At 52.8% G+C, this 26,187-nt stretch overlaps 12 protein-coding genes across 12 annotated transcripts; 9 read left to right on the forward strand and 3 right to left on the reverse strand.

The window, feature by feature from the left end:
• The first annotated feature begins 6 nt into the window (after positions 1 to 6).
• On the forward strand, positions 7 to 1,780 carry BJX68DRAFT_238616 (uncharacterized protein). Its single transcript, XM_071040385.1, has one exon. The coding sequence runs from the start codon at positions 455 to 457 to the stop codon at positions 1,316 to 1,318; it is 864 nt and encodes a 287-aa protein (XP_070898419.1). The 5' UTR covers positions 7 to 454; the 3' UTR covers positions 1,319 to 1,780.
• On the reverse strand, positions 1,715 to 3,262 carry BJX68DRAFT_276262 (MCT family MFS transporter). Its single transcript, XM_071048053.1, has 2 exons — positions 2,924 to 3,262; positions 1,715 to 2,874 (listed from the first exon to the last, which is right to left on the reverse strand). Exons 1-2 carry the CDS (start codon positions 3,148 to 3,150, stop codon positions 1,770 to 1,772), a joined length of 1,332 nt encoding a protein of 443 aa, XP_070898420.1. The 5' UTR covers positions 3,151 to 3,262; the 3' UTR covers positions 1,715 to 1,769.
• A 674-nt stretch (positions 3,263 to 3,936) lies between these two features.
• Positions 3,937 to 6,054, forward strand: BJX68DRAFT_267593 (fungal specific transcription factor domain-containing protein; the record flags this gene model as incomplete). The annotated part of the gene is made up of 3 exons (XM_071045848.1): positions 3,937 to 4,260; positions 4,308 to 5,969; positions 6,019 to 6,054. The coding sequence occupies 3 exons, from the start codon at positions 3,937 to 3,939 to the stop codon at positions 6,052 to 6,054; spliced, it is 2,022 nt and encodes a 673-aa protein (XP_070898421.1).
• A 570-nt stretch (positions 6,055 to 6,624) lies between these two features.
• On the forward strand, positions 6,625 to 7,046 carry BJX68DRAFT_238623 (uncharacterized protein). Its single transcript, XM_071040386.1, has 2 exons — positions 6,625 to 6,647; positions 6,708 to 7,046. The coding sequence occupies exon 2, from the start codon at positions 6,817 to 6,819 to the stop codon at positions 6,976 to 6,978; it is 162 nt and encodes a 53-aa protein (XP_070898422.1). The 5' UTR covers positions 6,625 to 6,647; positions 6,708 to 6,816; the 3' UTR covers positions 6,979 to 7,046.
• Positions 7,047 to 8,071: 1,025 nt separating this feature from the next.
• Positions 8,072 to 9,180, forward strand: BJX68DRAFT_267594 (ankyrin repeat domain-containing protein; the record flags this gene model as incomplete). Its single annotated transcript, XM_071045849.1, has 5 exons — positions 8,072 to 8,368; positions 8,420 to 8,494; positions 8,551 to 8,833; positions 8,882 to 9,030; positions 9,079 to 9,180. The coding sequence occupies 5 exons, from the start codon at positions 8,072 to 8,074 to the stop codon at positions 9,178 to 9,180; spliced, it is 906 nt and encodes a 301-aa protein (XP_070898423.1).
• Positions 9,181 to 9,565: 385 nt separating this feature from the next.
• On the forward strand, positions 9,566 to 9,910 carry BJX68DRAFT_267595 (uncharacterized protein; the record flags this gene model as incomplete). The annotated part of the gene is made up of 1 exon (XM_071045850.1): positions 9,566 to 9,910. The coding sequence occupies one exon, from the start codon at positions 9,566 to 9,568 to the stop codon at positions 9,908 to 9,910; it is 345 nt and encodes a 114-aa protein (XP_070898424.1).
• A 2,829-nt stretch (positions 9,911 to 12,739) lies between these two features.
• BJX68DRAFT_238629 (Zn(II)2Cys6 transcription factor domain-containing protein) lies at positions 12,740 to 14,643 on the forward strand. The gene is made up of 4 exons (XM_071040387.1): positions 12,740 to 12,974; positions 13,026 to 13,487; positions 13,543 to 13,677; positions 13,728 to 14,643. The coding sequence occupies exons 1-4, from the start codon at positions 12,918 to 12,920 to the stop codon at positions 14,433 to 14,435; spliced, it is 1,362 nt and encodes a 453-aa protein (XP_070898425.1). The 5' UTR covers positions 12,740 to 12,917; the 3' UTR covers positions 14,436 to 14,643.
• Positions 14,609 to 16,295, reverse strand: BJX68DRAFT_102674 (uncharacterized protein). The gene is made up of 2 exons (XM_071035760.1): positions 15,117 to 16,295; positions 14,609 to 15,061 (listed from the first exon to the last, which is right to left on the reverse strand). Exons 1-2 carry the CDS (start codon positions 15,675 to 15,677, stop codon positions 14,666 to 14,668), a joined length of 957 nt encoding a protein of 318 aa, XP_070898426.1. The 5' UTR covers positions 15,678 to 16,295; the 3' UTR covers positions 14,609 to 14,665.
• A 52-nt stretch (positions 16,296 to 16,347) lies between these two features.
• Positions 16,348 to 17,429, forward strand: BJX68DRAFT_238632 (peroxiredoxin). Its single transcript, XM_071040388.1, has 3 exons — positions 16,348 to 16,636; positions 16,687 to 16,868; positions 16,917 to 17,429. Exons 1-3 carry the CDS (start codon positions 16,474 to 16,476, stop codon positions 17,352 to 17,354), a joined length of 783 nt encoding a protein of 260 aa, XP_070898427.1. The 5' UTR covers positions 16,348 to 16,473; the 3' UTR covers positions 17,355 to 17,429.
• A 119-nt stretch (positions 17,430 to 17,548) lies between these two features.
• BJX68DRAFT_102685 (5-oxoprolinase) lies at positions 17,549 to 21,653 on the forward strand. Its single transcript, XM_071035761.1, has 2 exons — positions 17,549 to 20,098; positions 20,145 to 21,653. The coding sequence occupies exons 1-2, from the start codon at positions 17,585 to 17,587 to the stop codon at positions 21,462 to 21,464; spliced, it is 3,834 nt and encodes a 1,277-aa protein (XP_070898428.1). The 5' UTR covers positions 17,549 to 17,584; the 3' UTR covers positions 21,465 to 21,653.
• A 188-nt stretch (positions 21,654 to 21,841) lies between these two features.
• Positions 21,842 to 22,966, forward strand: BJX68DRAFT_255783 (aldo/keto reductase; the record flags this gene model as incomplete). The annotated part of the gene is made up of 4 exons (XM_071043096.1): positions 21,842 to 21,978; positions 22,041 to 22,305; positions 22,378 to 22,705; positions 22,764 to 22,966. 4 exons carry the CDS (start codon positions 21,842 to 21,844, stop codon positions 22,964 to 22,966), a joined length of 933 nt encoding a protein of 310 aa, XP_070898429.1.
• Positions 22,967 to 23,407: 441 nt separating this feature from the next.
• Positions 23,408 to 23,923, reverse strand: BJX68DRAFT_267601 (uncharacterized protein; the record flags this gene model as incomplete). Its single annotated transcript, XM_071045851.1, has 1 exon — positions 23,408 to 23,923. One exon carries the CDS (start codon positions 23,921 to 23,923, stop codon positions 23,408 to 23,410), a length of 516 nt encoding a protein of 171 aa, XP_070898430.1.
• Positions 23,924 to 26,187: the final 2,264 nt, after the last annotated feature.

Genomic DNA, 26,187 nt, shown 5'->3' on the forward strand with positions numbered 1-26,187 from the left:
AATGAAGTGGGGGAAGTGTAGATCTCGAGAGTTGAGGCGCCAACGGGTGGAAGCTGGGTCCGGCCTAGCGTGCATGTGACCTTGACATTGTCAACAACCGAGAGTTTCACAAGTGACACAACTAGATCCAACGCGAAGACATATCAAAAATCCGTCGGAGATGCCCCCGAACTGATCCAGGCGATGCTCGAGCTACGAGCTAAGATTGAGGCCTGTGGTATCCAGGAAGCGGCCACAACACATTATGACGGCAGGTGCGATGGACCTGCCCACTCCCATTCAAAATGGTAGCGGGAACTTTGAACAGCAGACCAGCACTTTAAACTTAATACTCGCAAAGACTTTCCCTCAACGTCATTTTAAACTCACTAACGGCTCTTCTCTACCATTCTTATGACACTCAACCCTTTTGCATCCCATTTATTCAATCTTTCACTGAAATCCAGAATCCAACATGGAGACCGGTACCAGGCCGATCGACCCCCAAAAGAACTTGAGAGCCGGACAGATTCGAACCCCTGCAAGACCCGAAGCCACACTCGGAATGAGGGTCTCCGACAATCTCATGCTCATGGTCAAGACCCCCAGTGGAACGCTGTGGATTGACCGTGAGAACTTCCATCGTCGCTACCTCGCGGATTCGTGGTCTTTATTCGAGGCACTATACAAAGCTCAGACAGACCTACAATTCCAAGTTCCGGTTGAAGAGAAGTGGGAAGCGACTAGGACTAGTTATGATTCCGGGGCGGCTCCCAGGGATGATGATATCAGACAGACCCCCACCTCTGGAAGCCAACACGATAGCAAAACGGAGGCACACGCCATGCCTACTGTTGCTCCGAGAACCGAACCTCCGTCTGCCCCGGAACCGCCTCTATTCAGAAACATGGGCTGCTTTGAATTTGGGAACTGGGCATACCATCTGCGGTGGAAGCTAGAGACCGAGGGCCACCGCTTCAACACCCCCGAAAGGCGTCTCTCATATCTTGTCGAGCATATGTCGGGTCCACCGCAGGCTCTCATGGCTTCCCGAATACGCAGCTCGCTGCAGCCTCCGATCATCGATGTCAATGACGCGCTAGAGTACCTCGCATATTTCTACGGACCGCCACATATCATGGGACACATCGACTTTCATAGGTCAAAAATGGAAACGTCTGATACCTCCCAGGATTCTCACAGACGGTCTATTACCCCTGCTGCTAATGGTGGCACACACAAGGATAGCATTGGCTTTGGCAATTTGGTTTGTGACATGCGGAGGTCCGAGGGTATCAAGCAAGGTTTTCTGGGGCGGAAATTCGATCACTCTCGTTAGGACTGCTCGATTTGCTCGGGACGAACCACTTTGCCTGTGAATACCAGAGTGGTTTGTAAATGTTCCAACGATGCATACGACTACCTACACGCCACAGACGGAATTGGTGATGCTCGAACCGCTGCCTGAATGCCAGATGAATTGGACAAGGCGCTCTCTTCCATGATAACGATTTTTTACCATTCTTAATGGTCGCAATATGCCTCTACTCTCCAGCTCATGACCGGGCCAGAATACGCTCTTAGACAGGGATAGTGAAGAAAGCCTGACGCCTTGTATTAAAATTTGAGGGGAGAAATACATATTAAATCGACCTGATGTCCAGTCTCAGACCTCACACACCTCCTTGACCACTCCATGTAACGCGGTCTAGGCCAGTACCATGCAGTACCAAGCATCCATTGCACACCTTAAGACCCTCCAATCTCCTTAGCAAGTCCCGGGTCGTGGGTCATGCTAAAGACAAAACCTTCTTCCCCCCAGCAGTCTTAACAACAAACAACGTAAACAAGCCCCCAAAAACACCAACCACGCCCGCAAAATCCGAAACCGCCCGAAACCCGAGTTTCGTATCCTCGAGCGCGCCCGAAATCGGCGGCCCGATTAGCGGCGCAATCGACACAACCGCCATCCCCATCCCCATATAAGTCCCGATATTCTTCGCATCGCTCGCGCACGACGCCAGCGCAACAGTTCCACCGGAGATTATCGCCCCCGAGAAGAAGCCGAATAACGCAGTGAAGGCGATTACGCCGCCGCTGCCCTCCACGCGCTGCCAGCAGAGGGTTAGAATCCCCGTTGTGATACCCGCGCCGGCGAAGGTGTTTAGCTTGCCGAATTTGTCGGAGAGGATTGCGGGGACGATTCGGCCTGGGAACGAGGTGGCGTTGAGAATTGCACTGAGGTAGAAGGCCATTGTCGGCGTCATTCCCTGCGAGATGCCGTAGCTCGGGAGGTAGAAGAGTGGTGGGAACATGCCCAGGAACGTGAAGAAGGCGCCGATCATTAAGGTCGTGTACCCCGGTTCCTTGAAGGCGCGAGGGAGGAGGAAGTCCGTTTCCCTTGGTGGTAGGCGCGCGCGGATCGGCGGGCAGGAAATCAGCAGGAGACCCAGAACAAGAAACGCGACGATCCGAACAGACCAGCCGAAGCCCAGGTCCGTTTTCGTGAGCATGCGGTTCAGCGCGATGGGAAAGATCACACCCCCAATTGAGGATCCGGCGACGGCGAGGCCCATGGCGGCCCCTCGCTTCTTGTTGAAGTACTGAGGTGTCGCGGACATGGCGGGTGCCATGACGAGGCCCGAGGAGATGCCGCTGAGGACACCCTGGCACAGCATGAATTGATAGTACTCCTTGCAGATACTGGTGAGGAATATGGTGAGTGTGTAGATGACAGCGGGCGGATAGATGACCTTTGCGCCGTAACGGTCGAACAGGGGGCCGCCGACGAGTGAGGCGCTGAACAAGAAGAACGTCTGGAGGGAGCCAATCCAGGCGATTGCGGAGGAGGTTTCGGAGTGGAGCTGGTGGACTTGGTAGTAGGCTTGGTATACGCTGTTTCCCTTGTTAGTTTGGGCCTGGTGAGGGGAGAGGATATACAAACCCCCATGAGTTGACGTAGCCTAGGGTACAGAGCATGACGCCGGAATTGCCCAGGGCTACGCCCCAGGCTCGCCATCCACCTTCAGGAAAGTCCAGAAGGCCATTTTGCTTTTGCTCAGTCTCGGGCTCATGCTGTCGGGGCTCATGTTGTTGCTCTGACTGCTGCTTCTCTGGGTGTTTATCCGAAAGGCCCTCTACGGGGAGGGAAAGTGTCTGGGTAGAGTCCATAGTGGCTGATGAACGAAAAAGTATGCTTGAACCCTGTGAGACCAAGCGTCCCTCTCCGGAGCGCCACCATCTTTATATCGATCATGTCTGTGTCTGAGCTTGAGCATGGATGGTGGAATGTGCAATGGAGGGTCGGGGATATTGGGGAGACTGGCCGAGGCCGAAGGGTAACTCCGGCGGCTTATTCCCAATCGGGAAATCACCGCTTGAATACGAGCAACTCCCGCGCCCTTTCATCACGCCTCCATCCACCAAGGCCGTTGTACATAAACCTCCTTGGGTACCTGCCCGTGTCTTGGTGGGATTATTCCCTTTACGGAATTCGACGACCGAACCAGGCCGAGGCGGTGTTTTCGTGGTCTCGAATCGCTCCGTCCTTCCCTACACAGGACACCCAGGTAACGGACCATCCCCGTGGTTTCTGACGCGCTTTTGACTCGATGGCCAGTGGCACATGGTGCACGCTCCGATCGTTTACTCGGGGTTGTCTCTGGCATAACGTTATGTTACCCACATATTCGTCGTGATTAGCCTACCTTATCCCCGGTGGCACGAATCTCACCCCGAACAGTTCAAAATACAACCAGAGGTAGAAAGATAGCTCTACTGAGGCCTGACTCGCGACATCTGCTGCAGGGAGATGTCGACTCGAAATCGGAGACGCCCACCCCTCGCTTGCGAGCAATGTCGCCGGCGAAAAATTGGGTGAGCAGCTCCTCTTACTGCATACTCTGATACAAGGCTGACCCGCTCAGGTGTGATCGGAAATCGCCATGCTCCAATTGCATGCGCTCGCGGCGCTCCTCTTGCACCTATGTCCCTGTAAGCTACAACAGGGCTGTTGTGCGCTACGTCCAGACGATTGATTTCAACACTACCGATGTCACCACGAGTTCGTCCGGCAGCGATTTTTCAGCGCAGCACATGCAGGAGCCGGACCCCTCAGTGCAGGCGCTGACTGACCGGGTTCGGCAGCTTGAGCATGTCCTAGAAGAGTTTCTTGGATTACCAGATTGTTCGGTCACACCTCAGGACCCTGCTATTCATGGCCGCTTTCTCAAGAACCGGTTCTTTGGGTTTAGTCATCGATCCAATATATGCGAGTCGAAGGTATGCTTGTTCCTCTTAACGCCATGAATATGGCTCACCTAGTGCAGTTCCGCAATCTACTCGTTCTCCTCTACCAGTTCAACGCCGACGAAGCGTCTGAGATTCGCATCCTCCATGAGCAATGCCATCGGCTAGCACGGACCATCAAGATGCAGATTTCCCCGGTCCCGGGCACTCTGCCAAACCTCCGGGACCTTGTTCCTTCCAAGTCCGTTGCCGATATACTTGTAGCAGGGTACCTTCGTACATTCGAGTCTGTCTACCGGATAATCCACCGACCGTCCTTCCTGCGCCGCTACGATCAATTCTGGGGGTGTCCGTTGGCCAGTCAAGTGTTCATCGTCAAGTTACTGCTTATGCTAGCTATTGGCAGCGTCTTTGAACCGGGACATGTGTCTCGACCTGCTGTTGCGCAGTGGCTTTATGTTGCTCAACAGTGGCTCGACTTGCCAGCTGAGCAGCCGAGGCTCGACCTTGACGCAATTCAGGTGCAGTGTCTTTTGCTCATTGCTCGTCAAGCTACGACACTTGATGCAGAGAATATGTGGATCCGCACTGGGAACCTACTAAACGCTGCTATGCACATGGGTCTACACTTGGATCCGGGACATCTTGTTCAGCCGTCGCCTTTTCAGGCTGAGATGCGTCGACGCCTGTGGGCTACCGTTCTCGAACTGATTATCCAGACTAGCATGGATGCCGGGGCGGTTCCTCAGATCTCTCTAGATGACTACGACTGCGCACCCCCGAGAAACCTCAGCGATGACCGAATCGAACGGGAAACCCTACCGCCATGTGATCCGCAAGGTCTCACAGAAACATCCATCCAAGTAGCCCTACTTCGATCTCTCCCCCTCCGTCTCCAAATCGCGCGAATCATCAACAACTTTCGCGACGGACCCAGCTACGAAGAGACGCTCCGTCTCAGCTCAGAGCTCTCCGACCTCTACCGGGAAGCCGCTCACATAATGTACCCCCAGGCCAATCCAACTCCAAACAACCAACCAACGACCTTTCAACGCAGACTCTACGACCTCATGACCCAGCGCTTCATCCTTGTCCTCCACGACCCCTTCTCCATGCAAGCCAAGACAAAGCCGACCTACACTCCGTCGCGAAAGTTCGCTCTGAAAACATCCTTGCACATCCTCTTGCCCTCCCCACCCCAAATTCCAATCTCATCCATTGAACCAACCAATTGCGACTACGTCTCCCTTTGTCTCTCCGGGACGTCGAGCTTCCGCGACATCCCCATGCAAGCCGCCGCAGTCCTCTTTGACGAGCTTCTCACGCAAATTACGAGAGACAACGCTGTCCGACCGTCATCAAGATCAACCATACCAAAGGCCAATAACATCAGCAATAATGAAACATACGACAACCTCCGCAATCCCCTCGACGCGTTCCTCACCTCAAACCTCGCGCGCCTGAAGATCGCTGAAACAAATGTAAAACCATACGTCATCTTCCAGTGTATCCTTGCGCAAGCAAATGCGCTGCAGGCTGGGAGAAACGTTAACGATGCTATCCATGAGGCGCTACGCGATAGTCTTGTTACGAGTGTGAGCATCTTGGAGGCCGTTGCGGCGCCAGGAAATTCGAGTCCGGTCGATGGATGCAGTAGTGTTGTGAGGGATGAGCCTGCTATACCTGTGGCTGTACCTGAGAATGAGGTGGCGGGTGAATGGGTTTTGGGTGATGAGTTTGCGGTAAGTTACTATCTGTCTGCCATTATTATCGCGGGTACTGACTGTCTAGGGCGACTTTGATTCCTGGCTCGTGGGCTGTAATTGAGTATGAGACTCACTACTATACCTAAGCTCTACTGCGACCGAAGGCTCCGGTCGTGTCATAATTGAAATCTCGATTAGAGCTGCATGGAAGCATTCTTACTCCACGTGGTCATTTAGTATGGGCATTATTCCCAGCATAACTACCATAGTTAATGCACATGTGAATCTGATGCTCCTCAACTGTCGAACAGTGCAGGCCTCGTGAAAGCAGTCTACTGCAGCGGTTGCCTTTAGCTATGTGATACGGAGGCTTATACTAGAGTTCCTCATCTTGCGAAAATCAGTAGAGGGCCATAACATAAGTACAAAGCTTTGAGCACGAGGGCACATATATATCAAGCTACAGGGCGCGGCTTAGGTACATAGAGGGACTAAAACGGCACCAACAGTATCAAGACATCATCGCCAGTCTACAAATCTAATCCAAACGACAAAATTCAAGTCAAGTCCACCTTACCATGAAGCGAACTGTCTTGACAAAGGACAGACTAGGATGGTTGTAACATTTCCCAAGTTTTGCGCAACCCCCTTATAAGCAGCAAATATTTCTGCTTCTCTCACCCAATGGGGCTGTGGCGCAATTGGTAGCGCGTGGTACGTTCCACTTACTGATCCACCAATTGATAAAAACCTTGGTTGCTAATTCCAGAACAGCGACTCCAGATCGCAAGGTTGCCCGATCGAGACGGACCAGCCTCATCATCTTTTTTTAACATGTTTTTTTTTTCCATCGAAGTTCGAAGAGCTACCGTAAGGGTTGATTATGATGCGGGTTTTCTTGAATGCAATCACTTTGGCATCCACTTCGCTCTATGATGCGCCCCTGGCTTTAGCCTGGCCGTGCTTCGTTTATCTAGGTGTCCTGCCGACTCGGAGGATCTTTGCGTGGAATTATCGCGCTGCTCAACCCCGCGATGAACCATAGATCAGTACGCAACCCATTCTATCAGTCAAATAAGTCCGGTCAGTTCAAGGGATAAAAAGTAGCTCGACACTTGAAAGAAGAAAAAAAAAAGATAAAAACAGGACTAATATAGAGCTGTATCTCCGTATAACAGTTTCGTTGTTCTTCGCTACCGACCTACTATCAGTACTCCGTAGCAGCCCAAAGGCCGGGTACCTAGAGCCTTCTACAGGCTCAAGTAGGTAATAGACGCCTGCAGCGGTCACTATCTTTCGAGAACCCGGGTTCTTCGGAAGTAGAGGACAGCCGTTCTCACCTGGGTCCATCAAATCTTGTTGAGAACCCCGATTCATTTACTGCCAGGCGGGGGCATGGTGACTTTCTGCAAGCATTGTTACACAAACATAATCAGCTCTCTAAAGAATAGAGGCACCTATTGAACTGAGTGGCATTGAATCAATTTCTGATGAAAACGACGATGTTCTGTAATCTCAGTGAGAGATACATTTGACGTCGATGCCCTGAAGTGTCCTCAAGCCCTGGCATTGCTATATTCTCCCATAAACTGGAGTTTGTGGATATGATAAAGTTCCCATGCCACTATTTAACGCGCGTGCAGTTGCTGGGGCAAAAAGGTTAACAATTAAGGATATAGTAACCTGGAAAATAAGCACTTACTCGCAGGTTTGATGGTTGCACACATAGCATGTTGGAGAATGAATCCAGACCATTGGACCCGTACCACACATGCACTTGTAGTCTTTAATTAGCCTCGATATGAATTAATGGGGTGGATAACCAACACATATGTACATCTCAGGCTGCACGCACATGTACATCTTAGGGTGCACGCACATACTGTTCGTCGTTGATGAGAATTTTTCTAGATGACAGCCTGGGGGATCAAGTTTGCCTGTCGCTCATGATATTTATTATGATATGACCTGTGAGAATTGGGTCATGCAGCTTCCACGACGTGTGTGGGGTTGATTGGTTGAAGCGACAAGGCTGTGCTGAGGGCAAACTTCTGGGCTGAGACGGGCACCCAAGTTCTGAGGGAACTTCTCGCCCTCTGAAACTGCCAACTTTTCACAGTCGAGGATGGACACCGAAAATGGAGGTTGTCTCGGGAACTGCTGCCATATTGCAACTGCTCGCGGCAGCTATCACAGTGACCGAGGCGACACTAGCCCTGCTCCGGGCCATAAGTGACGCGCCACGAGAAGTCCAGGAAATCGCTATTAAAGTTTCCATTATCCAGTCTCAGCTCCAGCAGCTAGACATCATCAAAAATAGCATTGGCCGCTCCGAAGACAGGACTCTCTCTCCAGAGTTCAAGAGGACGATCGAACTATCACTTGCAAAGACGCGGGTCGCCAAGGTCGAGTTACAAAATGCTATTCGACCTCTAGTCAAAGGGCAACCTCTCTTCCAGGGTCCATTGGGCACTACTTGATCGTAGCAAGGTCGTCGTGGTCTCGCAGAGGCTCCAAACCGCGGAGCAGAGCTTGAGTCTGAGTCTTCGCATCCTGGAAATGTACAGGGCAACCTGGAATATGCGCGATGGGCAGCTGCTGACCTCATTGGAGACAGATCAGCCTGAACCTGAATACGGCGGTCCTTGAAGTCCAGCAAGGTGTCGACGACCTTCTCACCAACGTCGACAATGTCAGAGAGAACCTGGGAGTCACACCATTGGGAAAGACGAGTCGCTCACTCGAGCATTCGACACACTATTATCTCCGTCCATCTCTGTGGAATGGGAGAGCAGAGTGCCATATGTACACTGGAGGACGCAAGCCTCGCTCAACTTGCACTATCGATATACCTCTGCCACTGCCGTTCCGCGGATCTCGAGTACTTAGGTTCAAGTTTGGTGTGCAGCATCTGTCATCTGGCAGCTGGGGCCTTTAACTCGAGAAAGTCACTCTTTCTGTCAAACGACTAGTGCCAGATGACTCGAATATCATTCGATCCTGCAGAGGGGGATTTCTCGTTGGGGTTCAGAAGCTGCTCCGGCACGGCACAGCCAGCGTAAACGATGCCACTTCTCTCGGCTTGACTCCTCTGATGGTGAGTCTACAGTCTGGGTAACGTGAATTTGGAGTTGACGGATTCAAGTGCACGATTGATAGCGGAAATCTTGACCTCGTTCAATTTCTCATCGCGGCAGGAGCAGATGTCAACGCACAGCTCGATCATTGCAGCACGCAAGTTCCCTAATCTGTTTTCGATCCAGGATTGTCCAACCTAACTTATGATCCAGAAATACTCTCAAGCTAGCGGCGCAGCACAACCAGCTCGATGTATTCCGACGTCTCTTGGCTGAGAACGTCGATGGAGATCATGTTGACAGAAGTGGCTGGACTGTTGCATTCTATCTGTGGCCACGCTTCTCGAATAATCAAGAAGATCGGGTCGCCTTTCTGAAGCTTCTTCATCAATACGGCGGTTGCGACTTTGCTCACCAGACCTCCGGAGATTGGACCGCTCTCCATCGGCAAACTTTGGTACTCCATCAGACATATCCACACTAGTTCGATATGGCGCCTCCGTGAGCGCTCGCGCAGGGGTTATCAACTGGGCACCAATCCATTACGCGACGATAATGGGCAACACGGATGTTGTGAAAGAGCTGGCGAGACCAGAATACAATCTCGGTATCAACGTTCAGGATGCCAGAGGCTGGTCGCCTCTCCACGTTGCTGCGTACGCTGGGGCGTATCCCACTCTTTGTACTCTTCTGGCACTTGGGGCCGATGCGGAACTAAAATCGTGGCAGGTTAGCCCTGGTGTTGATTGGCGGGTGACGGCGAAAGACGTCGCTGCAGTGGACCTGGCGAGGCTAAGAGGCGAGAAGCAGCATCGAGTTTTCTTGCAGGCGTTACAGGCTGTGAAGGGTGCAGGACCTGAGGACGCTGAGATGTTTTGGGACGCGGTCGAGACTATCTAAGGCCATGTGGTTCTCGGATGCCTATGGGTCTCAATCAAGCTAGTTGTAGTTTGACTGTCTTTGATCGAATAGAACCTGCATATACCCTCGGTCCCGTTTGGAGGTACTACTGGGCATTAAAATCCACTATCGTTTGGGTATTCCCTTGTCGGACACCTGCGGACAGTATATATAGTTTCCCTCAAAATGACATGATTGACTTGACTACGCCGAGCAAACTCAACACACGGTTGACAGTCTACATGCTCAAAGAATCAACTTAGCATCACGAAGCAATTATTGGAGCAGACGTACCTTGCATAATAGTTGTCGTGGAGTGGTTAAAAACTGGTCACGATGGATCTGTAGGCTTAGTTTAACCTGTTGGAGTATAGGCCTTAAGAATGAGCCAGTTTTCAACCATTGGGGCTGTGGCGCAATTGGTAGCGCGTGGTACGTTCACACCAATTTCTCCACAACAATAACCTTAGTTGCTAATTCCCAAAATAGCGACTCCAGATCGCAAGGTTGCCCGATCGAGACGGACCAGCCTCAACCTTCTTTTTTGCTCATTTTTTCTTGCTCCATCTTTTATCTTCAACACTCCTGCCCCCGCTTCACGACGGCCTTTTCGGCTCCAATGCAACAACTTGGGGGCTGTGGCGCAATTGGTAGCGCGTGGTACGTTCCACTTTGGCAGCACATAAATAGCTTCGAATATTCAGACTAACAAATTCCCTACAGCGACTCCAGATCGCAAGGTTGCCCGATCGAGACGGACCAGCCTCAAGACATTTTTTTTTTCTTTCGGCTCTTCACTGCGATAAGCCCTTATCCAGTCGATCACATTTCAACGTCAGCGTTTTGCAGTCGTTGGCTAATCCGTCACACACAATGCAGTAAGCTGATGTTGGCGCTCAGGCTCTGTCACCAATTGACAGGCTTCTGGAGGGCTGGTACTTCAGGCGACCGATAAGCTGTGGTGTTTCAATCCAGGGAATCCTCCCTTTCATTGGGCGCCTAATGGCCTCCAACGAGTAATTGTATGGTCATAAGTTTGCGTTGAGGTAATGTCTGTATGAGTCGCGCAATTATAAATCAGATTGCCCGTTGCCTCTGTTGCGTCGCATCGAGTTGCCTCCTTGTCAGCTTCAAATGTTGCCAACTCGACCCTTGATTTCTAACCGACAAGAAGATGAGGCCAAGGTCAGGTCCGCTAGCCGCTTGGCGCCGGCCAAATCTGTAGCATCGATTGCGACGTCGCAAGCGGTTAAGAAGCGGTGGGTATTCGGCAGGACGCCAATCTGCCTTGATGGTTGCGCGAGTTCTGGCCGTCAAGAGTCAAGACGGATGAAGCGCGCGCGTACGCGGGGTCAAGGTGGGGATCTGTACCTCATCTGGCCCTGAGCGCGAAACAGAGAACAAGCGAGGCACAAGTGCGAGCGAGTTCCGTTATTGTAACGGGACATGAAGCGGAGGGTACTGGCGAGATTCTATTCCTGATCCTGGTGCAAGGGGGTTGGTGCTTGATCACGGCTCATGAGAATCTCATCGCTTGACAACCATATGCCATATATAGAACCGCTCGTCAAGAAAAGATAACAGGAGACGATCGCAGTGGCGACTTCTTGTTGAAATGCAGACCGATGGATGATCAGGCTCAGCCCTGGAAGTTTAAGGTAAGGCCCCCTGCATACTTCTTGGGGCTGAGATGGGGAAAGAGACAGTACGGAGGAAGCCATCCTGGGACTTCGTCTCCTCATTTCGCTCGTTTTGGCTGACGCAATGCATAAATCCAAATGGGTTGAGATCTGAGTCCGTAGAGAACAAAAGAATTACCCCGGACAGCCGAGTAGTACCCATTCCAAGGTTCCTGCAAAATGAGCTCAGTGGCTTGAGGGAACAACGTTGTTCGGCAGCTTGTCGCCTTGTCCACGACAACGTGGTTTGAGGACAACTTGGGCCAATAATGCGTTCGTCCGCGGCGCCACGGGGAAGCGGATCGCATCTGGAAATTGACCCGAAACCAGGCGTTGCCCTCGGACTAGTGGCCGCTGATAATCGTCACACCTGAACTCGGCAGCTGGGTGGATTTTGATGCTTTTGATTACTCTATCCTTGGCCCAGATTATTCTGAAACGCGCACATTATTGTTGCAAGTGAAACGAGTCAGCCTTGCCAGACTCCCAGTTGAAGGGTCGCGTTGTGAAGTAGGCAGTGCTTCCTGAATGCACGGGCGAAGCAGACCAATTACTTCAATGAATAGCCTTACCAGATGTTCTTCCAATGAGTTCCTGAGGATGGCCAGACGCGCTCACAAATGTCCGCAAGGTCGCTGCTTGGCGATGACGATCGCCAGCAAAGGCCCAACGAGGGGACACAGACCAGGCGATGAATCGGTTATCTCGGACCAAAGAAGCCGTCGAGTGTGAGACATCTGCGATTCTGGCCTCATCTGCAAATGGGGGCCAAAACGGAGGCCAAGAACAGAGGGGAAATTCCGCGTCTTGTTGGCGTAGTGGGTGGAAATGAGAGTCCTGGGGACGGAATCGCCGATTTCCGCGTTTTTCAGCTGTGGAACATTGGTTGTCGATCGAGCAGCGAGCGTGATGACTCGATGTTGATACGTTCGCAAATCGATAACTCGATACAGACTCAGAGTACAGTTACATAGTTTTGGTGGGCCGGTTTCACACTCTGAGGAATAGGAACAGGGATCGGACTCAGGAGAATGTTGGTTCAATCAACTTGATTGATCAAATTTCCCCCGACCATCAGCGTGGCTTAGAGGGGGATATTATTGCAAGTCGCAGGCGCAGGATTACCGCTAAGGCCGTGATGATGCAACGGGCCAAGCTCCCATTCACAAGTCAAGAAATAAGAATCTTAAATCCAACAGCAAGTGCGCGGCACCGTTTGTTCCTTATTTCCGGGTTGGCTCCACGGTCATCACTTTAAAAATCGCGACTTTCTCACCTCTTGCGCGCTGAGCCCCCAGAAATCGAATCGAAAAGCCGACTAGATCGGTATGCCTGGAGTACCATCAAGTCGTGGTTGTGACGCCTGTCGCAAGCAAAAGAAGAAGGTGACACACACAAAAACAGTATCTGAACGAAAGCCTGCTAAGCTCGAGTAGTGCGACCAACTCAAGCCCGCATGCTCAAGATGCAACCGTCTTCAGATCCCTTGCGTTGGATCTGGCCAACGGCGATTCAAGTTCAAGGAAGGCTACTCGGGCAAACAGCAGGGCGCCATCATCCTAACCCCCGCTGTAGTGCGGTTCCCCAGTAATGACACAATAGACATCACAAAGGACTTTATAGAAGTTCTGCAGGTGACCGACATTCGGTACGATGTGACGTGGTACGGCCCATTTCTCGAGACTATTCCAAGCCGTATTGGATCAAGCGCTGCCCTAGACGCAGCAATCGCTGCCGTAACCGGCGCGGTTAAAGCATTGCGGACGCGACAGGGTATGCCAGACGCCATTGGGAAGTATGTAAAAGGTTGGAAGGCTCTGAGGACAAGTCTTAGCGATCCAGAGCAGACAAAGTCAATACACACTGTAGTTGCCATCTACCTGATGATGATTTGCCAGGTCAGTTCTCTCGCATCCAGAAATCAAAATTCCCAACTCACAATGGCAATGTCAGAGTTGGGTTGGAAGTCCTGATGACCATTTCGCAAACCACGGTGAAATCCTCGCTCAGATCCTCGACGCAGCAGTCTCACAAGCTGGGCGAGGAGAATTCGAAGACAATATGATTGTAACCTTGAGCTCGCCAGTGGTATGTACCGTAACGACAACGGAGGACAATATTGTACTAATGGCCCGCAGGTCCTGCAAAGTATCGTCGACCCTAGCCTAAGCCTGGGTTCCTGGTTCTGGACGTTAGCCAAGTCGTACACGCCAAAGAGACCGTTTTTAGAGAACCAACATGGTCGCCTTCCGAGTCTCCAGATCTATATCATGGCCCAGGTCACGCAATGGATCCGTGATCCGGTATTGAACCTCGTCAACATAGCCACCGCGTACAACCAGCTTATCCGTGATTGCGCGACAATGCGTTCGTTGCTCGATCAGTTCGAGGCTCTCACCGCGGCAGCACCGACGCCACCAGGACGCCTACACACACGCCCGCAAGTCGCGTACTCCGTGCTCATTTGTCTCGCTCTCAGTCTGAATATAATCCTGCGCATGTTCGACCCGAGCGATACACTGGCGGAGGAGGCGGCGGACCTATGCGCCGAATCTGTTAGACTCTCACAGCTCGCTGAGCAGCACCGGCCATTCGGAGTCAGCTTCATGCCGGTCTCGCTTGCGATGGCATGGACTGCATCGGACAACTTTGCTGTAAGGGCGCAGATAAGGGACATTCTGGTGGGGTACGAGGCCGACTTTCCAGCGATGAACTGGGTTGAGACGTGTTACTGGTTGCAGAGCAAGTACGACGATATGCGGCGGAAACACGTGGACACGCTGTTCACGGCGTCTTTTCCCGATGACACGATTCAGGTTCAGGATGGATTGATTTCAGTGGGCTGAGCCGAGACGGACGAGAAAGCGAGAAACACTTGGGCGGAAAATGTCAACATTGGAAGGCACGGAGTTGAGGTCATGTGCTCTTTAGCGAGGCTGCTTAACGGATTTCATACATCTCTTTTCAGTCATACACTTCCAATTGTACACGAATATTATAATACTATAGTCGAAACACATACAAGAACGTAACCGATACATATGAGAAAAAACGAGTGACCTCAATGATATCTAGCTCAACCGCCCTCCAAATTCTCCGCGACCTCTTCCAGAAAGTCAGGAATCTTATGTCGGAGCCGATGCTCAGCCTCTACTACAATCCAACACGTAAAGGCAATCGCTTCGTCAACGAGATTGCCTGAATGCGAACCAGCCGGGTTCAAGTCATTCTCATCCTGGATATCGCTTGGCTTGGTGTTCGCCGCATCAACCTGGGCCACGAAGCTCGTGAGTTGATCGTACTCCGTCTGCATAGGATGCTGGCCGGTTGCACCGGCCCGATCATAGAGCTTAAGGTTGCCGAGAAGTGTCTTGGACTTGTTCGGAGGACCTCCGGTCTTGATTGACCTCGGAGATCCTAGTAAGCCCTTTTCGAATGTCGCGATGATTGCGTGGTCAGATACGCGGATCAGCTATACAAGTCAGAGTGAGTCGTCGGAAAGAGAACGCTGCTTAAAATAGTCTCACCTTCATACTATGCGACCACCCCTTGACACCTCTCATGAACCCCGTCGAGAACATCCTGGTTCCAGACCACCGGTACCGCACCCCCTCAATTTCCCACTCAACCCTTCGACTGAAGAGTCCCAACCTCTGCATTCGAAACATGATCACCTTTCCCTGCACGTCTTTCTCCTCTTCTACCTCAACAGGCTTCGGCTCCTTTCCAAACCTCTTCCGCCACTTATTCTTCCTCTCCGCTTTCCGCTTCTGTCTTCGGCGATCCTCATTATCTAGAACTTCCTGCACGCCGTCGCCAAGCCATACCCGGAACGAGCCCCACATGGCCGAGCGGCGCGCCCGGCCGACGGCAGTTGCCTCCGGCGTATACTTGGGGTTGTCGCCGCGGTAGAAGATGGGCTTCCATGAGTCGCCGTGCTTGTGAGGGACGGGGTTTGTGACGAAGTAGTTCGCAGGGGCTGTATCGGATTCGGAGAAGAGTTGCTTGCGCCCTTTGAAGCAGCGTCGGTATAGTCGGAGAGAGGAGATGGGTCGAAGGAGAGGAGCATCTGCATTGGTAGTATTCATGTTGGCAGTGCTGCGCAGTAAGCGCGAGCGATCAGGTTATTCTGTGCCTTGAAGAGGATGTACCTCTCGGACAAAAAACAAAGAGCCATGAGATGAATATGAGTCCTATTTATGTCTCTCCGGACGAAGAAGAAGGACAGAAAGTTGAGGCTTTGAAAGGGTCCATGATGTAGATCGAGGGACTAGCAGTCTAGCCTAGTTGGCGAATACGAGCCGGGGGGCGCAGGCAACCTATCATGGTTAATTCTCGTCGAACACGAGCGCCAAGAATGCAGCACCCATCTGTCGTGCGTGTCAACTGCAAAGTCAAGTGTTTCTTTGCATTTCTTGTTTGATGTGGCTTATTTTCAGGCTCTAGGGCACTCGAGTCCTGAGCTCGTCTTCGCGAAATAGCGTGTGAGTGTCAGATCTTGGTGGGTGTCACTTTTCATGGGCTGAAGCTTGAAGGTCAGGCTTCTCATTGGACGGTTGAACCCAGGACTGCCATTCTGCACTCAGCCGTTGATCGGCATCTGTGCTGCGTAACCATACTTTGCGCTCGGATGTCAGTTGCCTCAAGTGACGAGGCAATCAGGGGGTCTCCAAACTGGGAATACGAACAGCGATCGATGGGACATGGGACGAGGGAACTGTCAACAATGCCCATTGATCGCAAAAGTGGGGAATGACGACAAAATCAGGCGGTATAAAAGGCGGTAGAAAACATGGGGATGATTGCGTCAATACCAACGTCTTCTTTTTCTTCGTCCTCACCTTTCCAATACCAATTGCGCCGGTTGAAACCAATTTCTTCACAATGGCCTCCTTCTTTCCTCGCTCAACCTTCCGAACCATCAGCGCCTTCTCAAAGGCAGCTCCCTGGTGCAAGAGCCCCGTCTCCGCGCCCCTCGCGCAACCCCTCGTCCGTCGTTTCCTTAGCACCGCTCAAGAGCAGCCTCGCCTGCGTCTCGGAGCTACAGGTCCGTTGCCCACCATCAATCAGCGTCTTTACTCAGCTGACGTGGTTTAGCCCCCAACTTCAAGGCCCTGACCACCAAAGGCGAGATCGACTTCCACCAGTGGATCGGCGACAGCTGGGCTATCCTCTTCTCCCACCCCGCCGATTTCACCCCCGTTTGCACCACCGAGCTCGGCGCGTTCGCAAAGCTGAAGGATGAATTTGAGAAGCGTGGCGTCAAGATGATTGGACTGGTATGCGGCATATACAAACCTTGAAAGGCTGTCCTGACACATGTATAGAGCGCCAACGACATCGGCTCTCACGGCGAATGGATCAAAGACATCAACGAGGTCACCGGCAGCAACGTCCAGTTTCCCATTATCGCCGACGCGGATCGCAAGGTTGCCTGGCTATATGACATGATTGACGAGTCGGAGTTGGTCAACCTTGCCGAGAAGGGCATTGCGTTCACCATCCGCTCCGTCTTCATCATCGACCCCGCCAAGAAGATCCGTCTCACCATGAGCTACCCCGCCTCTACCGGCCGCAACTCTGCCGAGGTCCTCCGTGTCATCGACTCCCTGCAGACTGCCGATAAGAAGGGAATTGCCACCCCGATCAACTGGCAGGTGGGCGAGGACGTGATTGTCCCGCCTTCCGTGTCTACCGAGGACGCCAAGAAGAAGTTTGGGGAGGTCCGCGAGCTGAAGCCTTACCTGCGCTACACCAAGTACTAGATGATATACTATAGATAGATGTATGATAGGAATCTGACTACCTGACGGCATTTTGCACTGTTGCCGATTTTTTTTATCGTCCGGCTAATTGATGTATACCGAGGCGGCGAGAGCTGGCAGTATGGCGTCAGCTTGACATCGCTGCTTATTTAAGCCGACAAGGAGCCCCTCATGTTTGCACAGAGTCTCCAAATCCGAAATTCCGCGAAAGCCGTTCAGCAGAGACGAAAATGGGCGAGAACGGCAGGATAACGATTTCCATCGACCGCGGTGGCACTTTCACCGACGTCCATGCTGTCGTCCCCGGCCAGCCCGATATCATCCTGAAGCTCCTCTCCGTCGACCCCGCACATTACCAAGATGCTCCGACAGAAGGTGTTCGCCAGATTTTGGAGAGGGTGACGGGCAAGCCGCACCCTCGAGGAAAGCCGCTGGAGCTGGGCCCTATTGAGAGTCTCCGAATGGGCACAACCGTCGCTACAAATGCATTGCTCGAGAGGAAGGGAGCTCGGTCTGCCCTCCTCACAACCAAAGGGTTCCGCGATTTGCTGCGCATCGGAGACCAATCGCGGCCGAATATTTTCGATCTGTCGATGGCTCGACCTGGTGTCTTGCCAGAGGCAGTAGTGGAGATCGACGAGCGGATCGTACCGTGTCACCCGCTCTCAGATAAGGAGGCCTTTTCTGGCGCCCGCTTGGTCGAAGGTGTCACGGGGGAGAAATTCCGTGTCGTCAAAGAACTGGATATTGAGAAGGTTCGCCCAGAGCTGGAGCGGTTGAAGGAGAAAGGATATCAATCTCTCTCCGTGGCCCTGGTACATTCATATGCGTACCCCGAGCACGAACGCCTTATCGGCGAGATGGCAGAGAGCATGGGATTTTCAGTCACGTTGTCGTCGAAGCTGCAACCCATGATCAAGATTGTACCCCGAGGAATGTCTGCTGCGGCGGATGCCTATTTGACACCGGTGATCAAGACCTATATTGATTCGATTTCGTCGAGCTTCGAGGGCGGTCTCGCCAACCAGCATACGTGCAGGTTCGAGTTCATGCAGAGCGATGGAGGCCTGGTTGACTTTCGAAAGTTCAGCGGGCTCAAGGCGATTCTTTCCGGGCCTGCGGCTGGTGTAGTTGGGTTCGCAGCGACTAGCTGGGACCCCAAGGAGAAGATTCCTGTTATCGGCTTTGACATGGGCGGTACCTCGACGGATGTCTCGCGGTTCGATGGCCATCTCGAACACGTGTTTGGGTCCAAGCTTGCTGGTGTCCAGATTCAGTCTCCGCAGCTGGATATCAACACTGTTGCAGCTGGAGGTGGCTCGATTCTAAACTGGCGCAACGGGCTATTCTATGTTGGTCCGGGATCAGCATCGGCTCATCCTGGCCCTGCTTGTTACCGAAAGGGTGGCCCATTGACTGTTACGGATGCCAACCTGTTTCTTGGACGTTTGCTCCCCGAGTTCTTCCCCCACATTTTTGGTGAGAATGAAGACCAACCGCTCGACATTGAAATCACGACGCGGCTGTTCAACGAACTCACCGAGACCGTCAACAAGGAGCGAAAAGCAAAGGGTCAGTCGGGATACTCTGCGGAAGAAGTGGCATTGGGATTCTTAAAGGTCGCTGATGAATCCATGGCTCGTCCGATCCGTAACCTCACCGAGGCACGCGGTTTCGAAACCGGGACACACCATCTCGCCTGTTTTGGCGGAGCTGGAGGCCAACATGCGTGCCCAGTGGCGGGATCGCTGGGTATCTCCCGGATTATCATTCACAAGTTCTCCTCGGTGTTATCAGCGTACGGTCTGGCTCTGGCGGAGGTGGTCAAGGAGTCACAAGAGCCTCTCTCAACGCAGTATACCACTTCCAAGGAGGAGCTTAACAAGCGACTGGGCGAAATGACAGAAGCCGCCACAAAAGACATGGCCGAGCAAGGGTTCTCCGCAGACCAGGTCCGGCACGAGCGGTATCTGAACTTGCGCTACGACGGTTCCGACACCAGCCTGATGATTCTGGAACCAGAGGACGACTCTGATTTCCTGGAGCAATTCGAGATCCGGCATCGCAGGGAATTCGGCTTCAACTCCGACCGACCCGTCTTAGTGGATGACATCCGTGTGCGCACGATCGCAGCTTCAAAGGTGCGAGACGAGAAAAGCCCGTTGGTTCAGCTGAGAGAAGCGACGATCAAGGATATCAGCACGTCCCCAGACCTCACAACCAAGACATACTTTGACGGACAAAAGGACCGTCTCGACACGCCGGTGTACCAGCTCGATAAAATTGAGAAGAACTCCCGTATCAACGGCCCAGCCATTATTATTGACCAAACTCAAACCATCGTCGTCGTCCCAGACGCCGTGGCCACCGTCTTGGAGACATGCATTGTCATTGACCTGAAAGAGGCAAAGTCTACAGAAACGGAGGCCGCCTCGTCTGGCATTGACACGATCAAGCTGAGCATCTTCGGCCATCGTTTCATGGCGATCGCGGAGCAGATGGGCCGGACGCTGCAGAGGACGTCTGTTTCGACAAATATCAAGGAGCGCCTAGATTTCTCGTGTGCGCTGTTCTCTCCAGATGGCGGACTGGTGGCCAATGCACCGCACGTTCCTGTACACCTTGGGTCTATGCAGTTTGCCGTTAGATACCAACATCAGAAATGGTTGAACAACCTGAAAGATGGAGACGTTTTGGTTGCCAATCATCCCAGCTGTGGTGGAACCCATCTCCCTGACATTACCGTGAGTCCGATCCTTTTTGCATTTTTGAGGTTAGCTGACCGTCTAGGTGATTACCCCCGTCTTCGACAAGCCCGGCGGCAGCGAGATTATGTTCTATGTCGCCTCTCGCGGTCATCATGCAGACATTGGTGGTATTCTTCCAGGTTCTATGCCTCCCAAATCTACAGAGCTATGGCAGGAAGGAGCGGCGATCGAAGGAGACAAGATAGTCAGTAACGGAGTATTTGACGAAGAGAGAATAATCGAACTATTGGTCAAAAAGCCTGCGGAGTACCCAGGTTGCTCCGGAGCACGATGCATCAGCGATAACATTTCGGATCTGAAAGCACAAATCGCTGCAAACACCAGGGGCATCTCTCTCATCCAGGCCCTCTTTGCAGAATACGGCTCAGAGACAGTCCAAAAGTACATGCACGCCATCCAAGACACCGCCGAGACAGCAGTGCGGAACCTGTTGAAAGACCTCTACCGTCGTTTCGAAGGCAAGCCGCTGCATGCAGTCGACTACATGGATGATGGGACACCGATCAGACTCAAGGTGACCATTAACGGCGAAGATGGATCCGCCGTCTTCGACTTTGAAGGCACCGGGCCACAGGTATACGGCGCATGGAACGCTCCGATCGCGATTACTCATTCTGCCATCATCTACTGCCTGCGATGCATGATCAACGCCGACATGCCACTGAACCAAGGCTGCCTGGCCCCAATCGACATCAAGGTCCCACCATCCTGTATCCTCTCCCCAACAAAGAACGCGGCCGTCGTCGGCGGAAACGTTGTGACCTCGCAGCGAGTGACCGACGTTGTCCTGAAAGCCTTCCGCGCCTGCGCGGCCTCTCAGGGATGCTGCAACAACCTGACCTTTGGCACAAACGCAAAAGAAGACCCCGAAACCGGCAAGGAAATCCCTGGCTTCGGATACTACGAAACAATCGCAGGCGGCAGCGGCGCCGGTCCTTCATGGGACGGTGAATCCGGTATCCACGTGCACATGACAAACACGCGAATTACGGATCCGGAAATCCTAGAGAAGCGCTACCCGACGCTGCTGCGACGGTTTACCCTGCGCTCCGGATCCGGCGGACAGGGCCAGCACCCTGGCGGTGAAGGGGTTACGCGGGAAATCGAGTTCCTTACGCCGATGGACTGCTCGATCTTGTCGGAGCGCCGCGTGCACAGGCCGTATGGACTTGAGGGAGGTGAGGATGCTGAGCCCGGTATGAATCTCTGGGTCACGAAGGATCCGCAGACGGGCGAGGACCACACGGTGAATATCGGAGGGAAGAATACGATTTCTGTCAATACGCATGATCGCATTGTTATCATGACTGCTGGAGGCGGTGGATGGGGCGCGAAGGAATAGATTTGCATCCATTGTACATAGGTAGATCGCTTGTGATTAGTGTACATACAAAGAGTATAGCCAGTCGGGCCGGCCAGCCCTACGGAGTACATTGCACATCAGCGGGCCAAGCTCAGCGCAGAACCTGGAAACGGCGATCAAACCGGATTCTAAATATTCTAGAAGCCCACAAGGTAGTGCTCGATAAGCAGAATCACGAAATCCACACAACCTTCATCCCGACGTCATGACTCCGCGTCAATTTGACGTCAATCAGTCCACAAACCACAGCTATAAAACACCTCGACCCAGACAGCATTAACCACAACGATTAAATTCAATTGCAGCAGATACAAGAGACGAAACGAAAAGAAACGAAGACGAGAAACACGAAGAAAATGACCACATTCAAACTCAACACCGGCGCCTCCATCCCCGCCGTCGGCTTCGGCACCTGGCAGGACGTCGGCTCGCAGGAAAAGGCCGTTGCAGAGGCGCTCAAGGCTGGATACAGACATATCGACACTGCACGAATGTACGTCTCTCAAATCTGCAGCTGTGGCCGAACTACCACGAAGAATACTGACAAACCAACAGCTACGGCACCGAACAAGCCGTCGGCAATGCCATCAGGAAGAGCGGCATCCCCCGTGAAGAGATCTTCCTCACGACGAAGCTGTGGAACAACAAGCACCACCCGGACGATGTTGAGCAGGCACTCAAGGATTCGCTGAATGATCTCGGCCTCGACTATGTGGATCTCTACTTGATACACTGGCCTGTTGCGTTTAAGCGCGGCGAAGAGAAGTTCCCCAAGGGTCCGGACGGGAAGCCTGCGACCGAGGATATTGATTATGTGGATGTATGTCACCGCAGCACTCAACTCGTCCCTCATCCCTCCACACCCGCACAAAAAGCTAACGGGGGAGTATAGACATACAAAGCCCTCGAAAAACTCGTCAGCACCGGAAAAGTAAAAGCCATCGGGGTCTCCAACTTCTCCAAAGAAGAGATCCAGCGCGTCGTCGACAACGCCACGATCCCGCCCGCTGTCCACCAGCTCGAGGGCCACCCGTGGCTGCAGCAGCGCGCGTTCGCGGACTGGCACAAGAAGAACGGTATCCACGTTACGCACTATTCGCCGTTTGGCAACCAGAACGAGCTGTATTCGCGCGAGGGCAAGATTGGACGGCTCATTGAGGATCCGGTGCTCGTGGAGATTGGGAAGAAGTATAACAAGTCGGGCGCGCAGGTTGCGCTTGGTATGTTCACATCATTCTCCCCTGCATCTCTTGTTTCGGTTACTAACGAGGTGACCAGCATGGGCAATAAACGAAGGCCACTCGGTCCTCCCCAAGTCCAAGACGCCCGAGCGCATCAGGCAGAACATCGAGGGCGACTTTAAGCTCGATGAGGAGGATCTGAAGAAGATCCGCGGGATCGACCGCAAGCTGCGGTTCAACGATAGCAGTGAGGACTTTGGGTACCAGTTCTTCAAGGGGTTGGATGGGGCGTCGGCTTAGACTTGAAGTGTGTCTGTCTCCTGGTGAGATGGTAATAGGTTGGGCCGTGAGGCTGATTGATGATATCTACAATGAATTGAATAATACTCCATGCATGCTGTATACGTCTTGGACTAACCTCAGCCTCCTCGTTCTATTCCAGCTGCAAGCTGATACGAGATGTTAATTAAATACTCAACACCCTTCCGTTACTGAGATTTGATTCTCAGTCATATGCAGATGGACATGTATGTAGTATAATGGTGGATCGGAATAATCAGGGCATAAAGAATAGATCGAAATTGTTGCTCTGATCTAATCCTGATGTCGGTGGATGAATTTTGGATTTGCCTTTTGCTCGTGTGAAGTCAATTGGAGGTCAAGTCGAGATCCCTCGCAGATTATCACCAAGAGAGAAAAACACCATAAAGCAGCCTCGAAGCAGTCTCCCCTCGTCATCCCCTACTCCTTTCTCTCACCACTCCCTTTCCCCCTCCTCGCAACCCCATCCCCATCCACATGAAGCGAAGCCAACTCCTTAACCGCCATCCCCAACCAAAGAAAGACCATCGTCCCCGTATTACAAATAACAAAAATCCTCCCAAGCAACCCCGCCAACGGCCCTAACAGCTCAATCCACCCAGGACTCTGATTCCCATCCCCCCGCTTCCCCCTCGCAACCACCCACGCCGCAAACGCCTTCATCCCCGACGCAATGCTCCAATCGCCCGCCATGATCCATTCCGACTGCAGGAACTCGAGAAGCACGACGGCGATGTAGAATGCGAGGGCGAGGTTGCGCCGGCGGCGTGTTGTGAGCAAGGGCCGGAGCCAGGCTGTTGCGCTGCCTGTGAGCGTTTTGGAGGTTAGGGTTGTTATGTAGGTTGTTGTTGTTAGGAGGGTGAGGGCCCAGAAGAGGGTTGGTGGGGGCGTTGGGAGCGTGGGGGTGATGCTGTAGAAGGAGGACAAGGGGTTCATATTGAGCAGTTGCAAGTAGGCGCTGTATGTATGTGATGAGATTGATTGAAAGAGGGGTTGGAGTTTGAACGGTAGGGGTGTGAGATTCGACGGATTAGGCTCCTTTATACGTAGCACCGGTGGATATCCAACAGCGGCCCTGGTTCAAAGAGGAGCCTGTGGAAACGACGCCCAATTATGTTATAATCGATTGAATCGCAATGTTGACGGCGTGGGCAAGCTCACCAAGCTTTACCTGATCAGCTTTCGGAAGCCCACTTGGGCTGATCCACAGGGCTTCCAAGGTTGGCTCCCCAGCACAGCTTGGTAGCTCAGCCTAGTAAGGCTCCACTAATCCAAAACTTATTCCAAACATGCAGCGTCTCAAATAAACAGGGTGTATGCTTGTCAGCCTTTTTGAGACTCATGTCGCTCGCTATTGGGCCACCATAAGCCTCGTATCTCATTCCTCAACGGAGGTTCTCTATTCAATCAATGCCAGACACTCATTCTCAATAAGGAGGGCAAAATGAAGGATGAATCTTCAGGCTCTTGTGAGTTAAACCATTCATACTCGTGCTCTGCGTCCGAGTCGATCCCCAGCCTTGTCACGTGGCTCTGGCCCATCAGAGATTGGCCGCCCCTTTGTTCGCATCAGCCTTGTTTAAGCCCGGATCGAAGCAAGCAGCAGCTACTACTTTAGCTACCAGCCATGAATCTAGAGGCCCTGGCCACCATGATGTCAGTTATTATTGGATCTACATCTTGACTTCCCCATCGGCCACTGCTATCACGGCACTAGTGCTCACCACCCGAGATCCGAATACGCTCTGCGCTAGTCATGAATAGCGCAGCACAGGCCGTCGTCCTCTGGCTCCTACATGCGCAAGCACGGACACTAGGCATGCCAGAACTTCGTCTCCTTATTTCCCGGCCACATGGCCCACCTGCTAAACTCGGTCTCTCGAGTCTCTCGTTTGGCACCTGGCAACGTCCGCCCAGCTAACCCACTTCTAAAAGTCGGCACACATCGCCCTTCCCAATCGTGGTTGGCAGCCTCTTTATATGTGCCGAAGGTCCAGTACGCATGAGGACGTCCTGTCTGATCTCTTAGATAGTTGCCTCCCTCATGAATATAGCCAATCGTTCAGCCCTTAAAGGGCTACGAGCTCTGAGCTTCTGGGAGCTAAGCCTGGTTTCATCCCTCACTGCAGCAGCGGAGTGGCAGGACAATGACTCCACTTTCCTTGTAAGATAACGTACTAGGTAGAGGAGGGCCCTGTCACATGGCTCTCGCACGGCGGGCCTAATGTATCCGGCCGCAGCGGCCTTCCTCCCGTCACCCGTGTATCCCGTATGGCAGATCCCAGATGGCCAAGGCGTGCATCCACCCCACCCTCCATCAGGGCCCAGGGGTGCCACACTGCCACGCTTCTAGACAGGTGCAAAGATCCCATGGACCACGGCCCACCCTGACAAAATACCCCCTCCCAGAAAAGGCTCATTGCACAGTGCATACCCGGGCGCCGCGCCCCCGCTCGCTCACACCCCGGTATCCGCTAATCCCTAGCGATTCGCTAGAAACATCCACGCACGAGTCAACACTGCATTGAACTGCGGGTTCCCACCGCGCTGTCTGTCAGAGTCCCGCCCGTACCATGCATGTCGGCAGACCACCTCCGTGCCACACCCTCGGAACGCGGCCGGTGCCGTCTGCATTGCACCCTAGTATCCTTCGTCCCGCTTGGAAGCATAGAATGGGCCGTCTTTCTGGGGCATTGGCGCGGCACAGCCGAGGGGGTGGGCTCGGCACGTGGCATTCTTCTACAGAGTATAGTAACTGTAATACAAATCATACGCTCTTTGTACGTGGTGGAGTCTCATCTATCTCTGAAGTCTGAACTGCGCCACCTCCATGTTTTCCCTGTTCGGTTCGAAACTGCGCCCCCTAAAGCGGAAGGACGGATTTCCGGGGACCCGTAGAGTCCTGTTGTTTATCCGAGGCTACTTTTATCCTTTCTGCTTTCTTTGTTCGCAATATTTGGAATCCTGGGTGGGGCGGGGCCAGGTAACGACTTGTGTGCCATTCCCCCTGGGACAATGGGGTAATCAAGCGGGAAACCTGGTGAGCTTGACCGTGTCATCGATTAGCTTCTTCGAGTGATACCTCTTTCCTTCCACTCTTCTTCTTTTTATATACCTGTCCTGAAGTATCGCAAGCGGGAGGGCTCGTCCCTGCCAAGCCTTGTACAATATAAGCATGCATGACAGCCACCTTCAATAAT

Source organism: Aspergillus pseudodeflectus, assembly GCF_044049435.1.
Source record: "Aspergillus pseudodeflectus strain CBS 756.74 chromosome Unknown BJX68scaffold_25, whole genome shotgun sequence".
NCBI lineage: Eukaryota > Fungi > Ascomycota > Eurotiomycetes > Eurotiales > Aspergillaceae > Aspergillus > Aspergillus pseudodeflectus.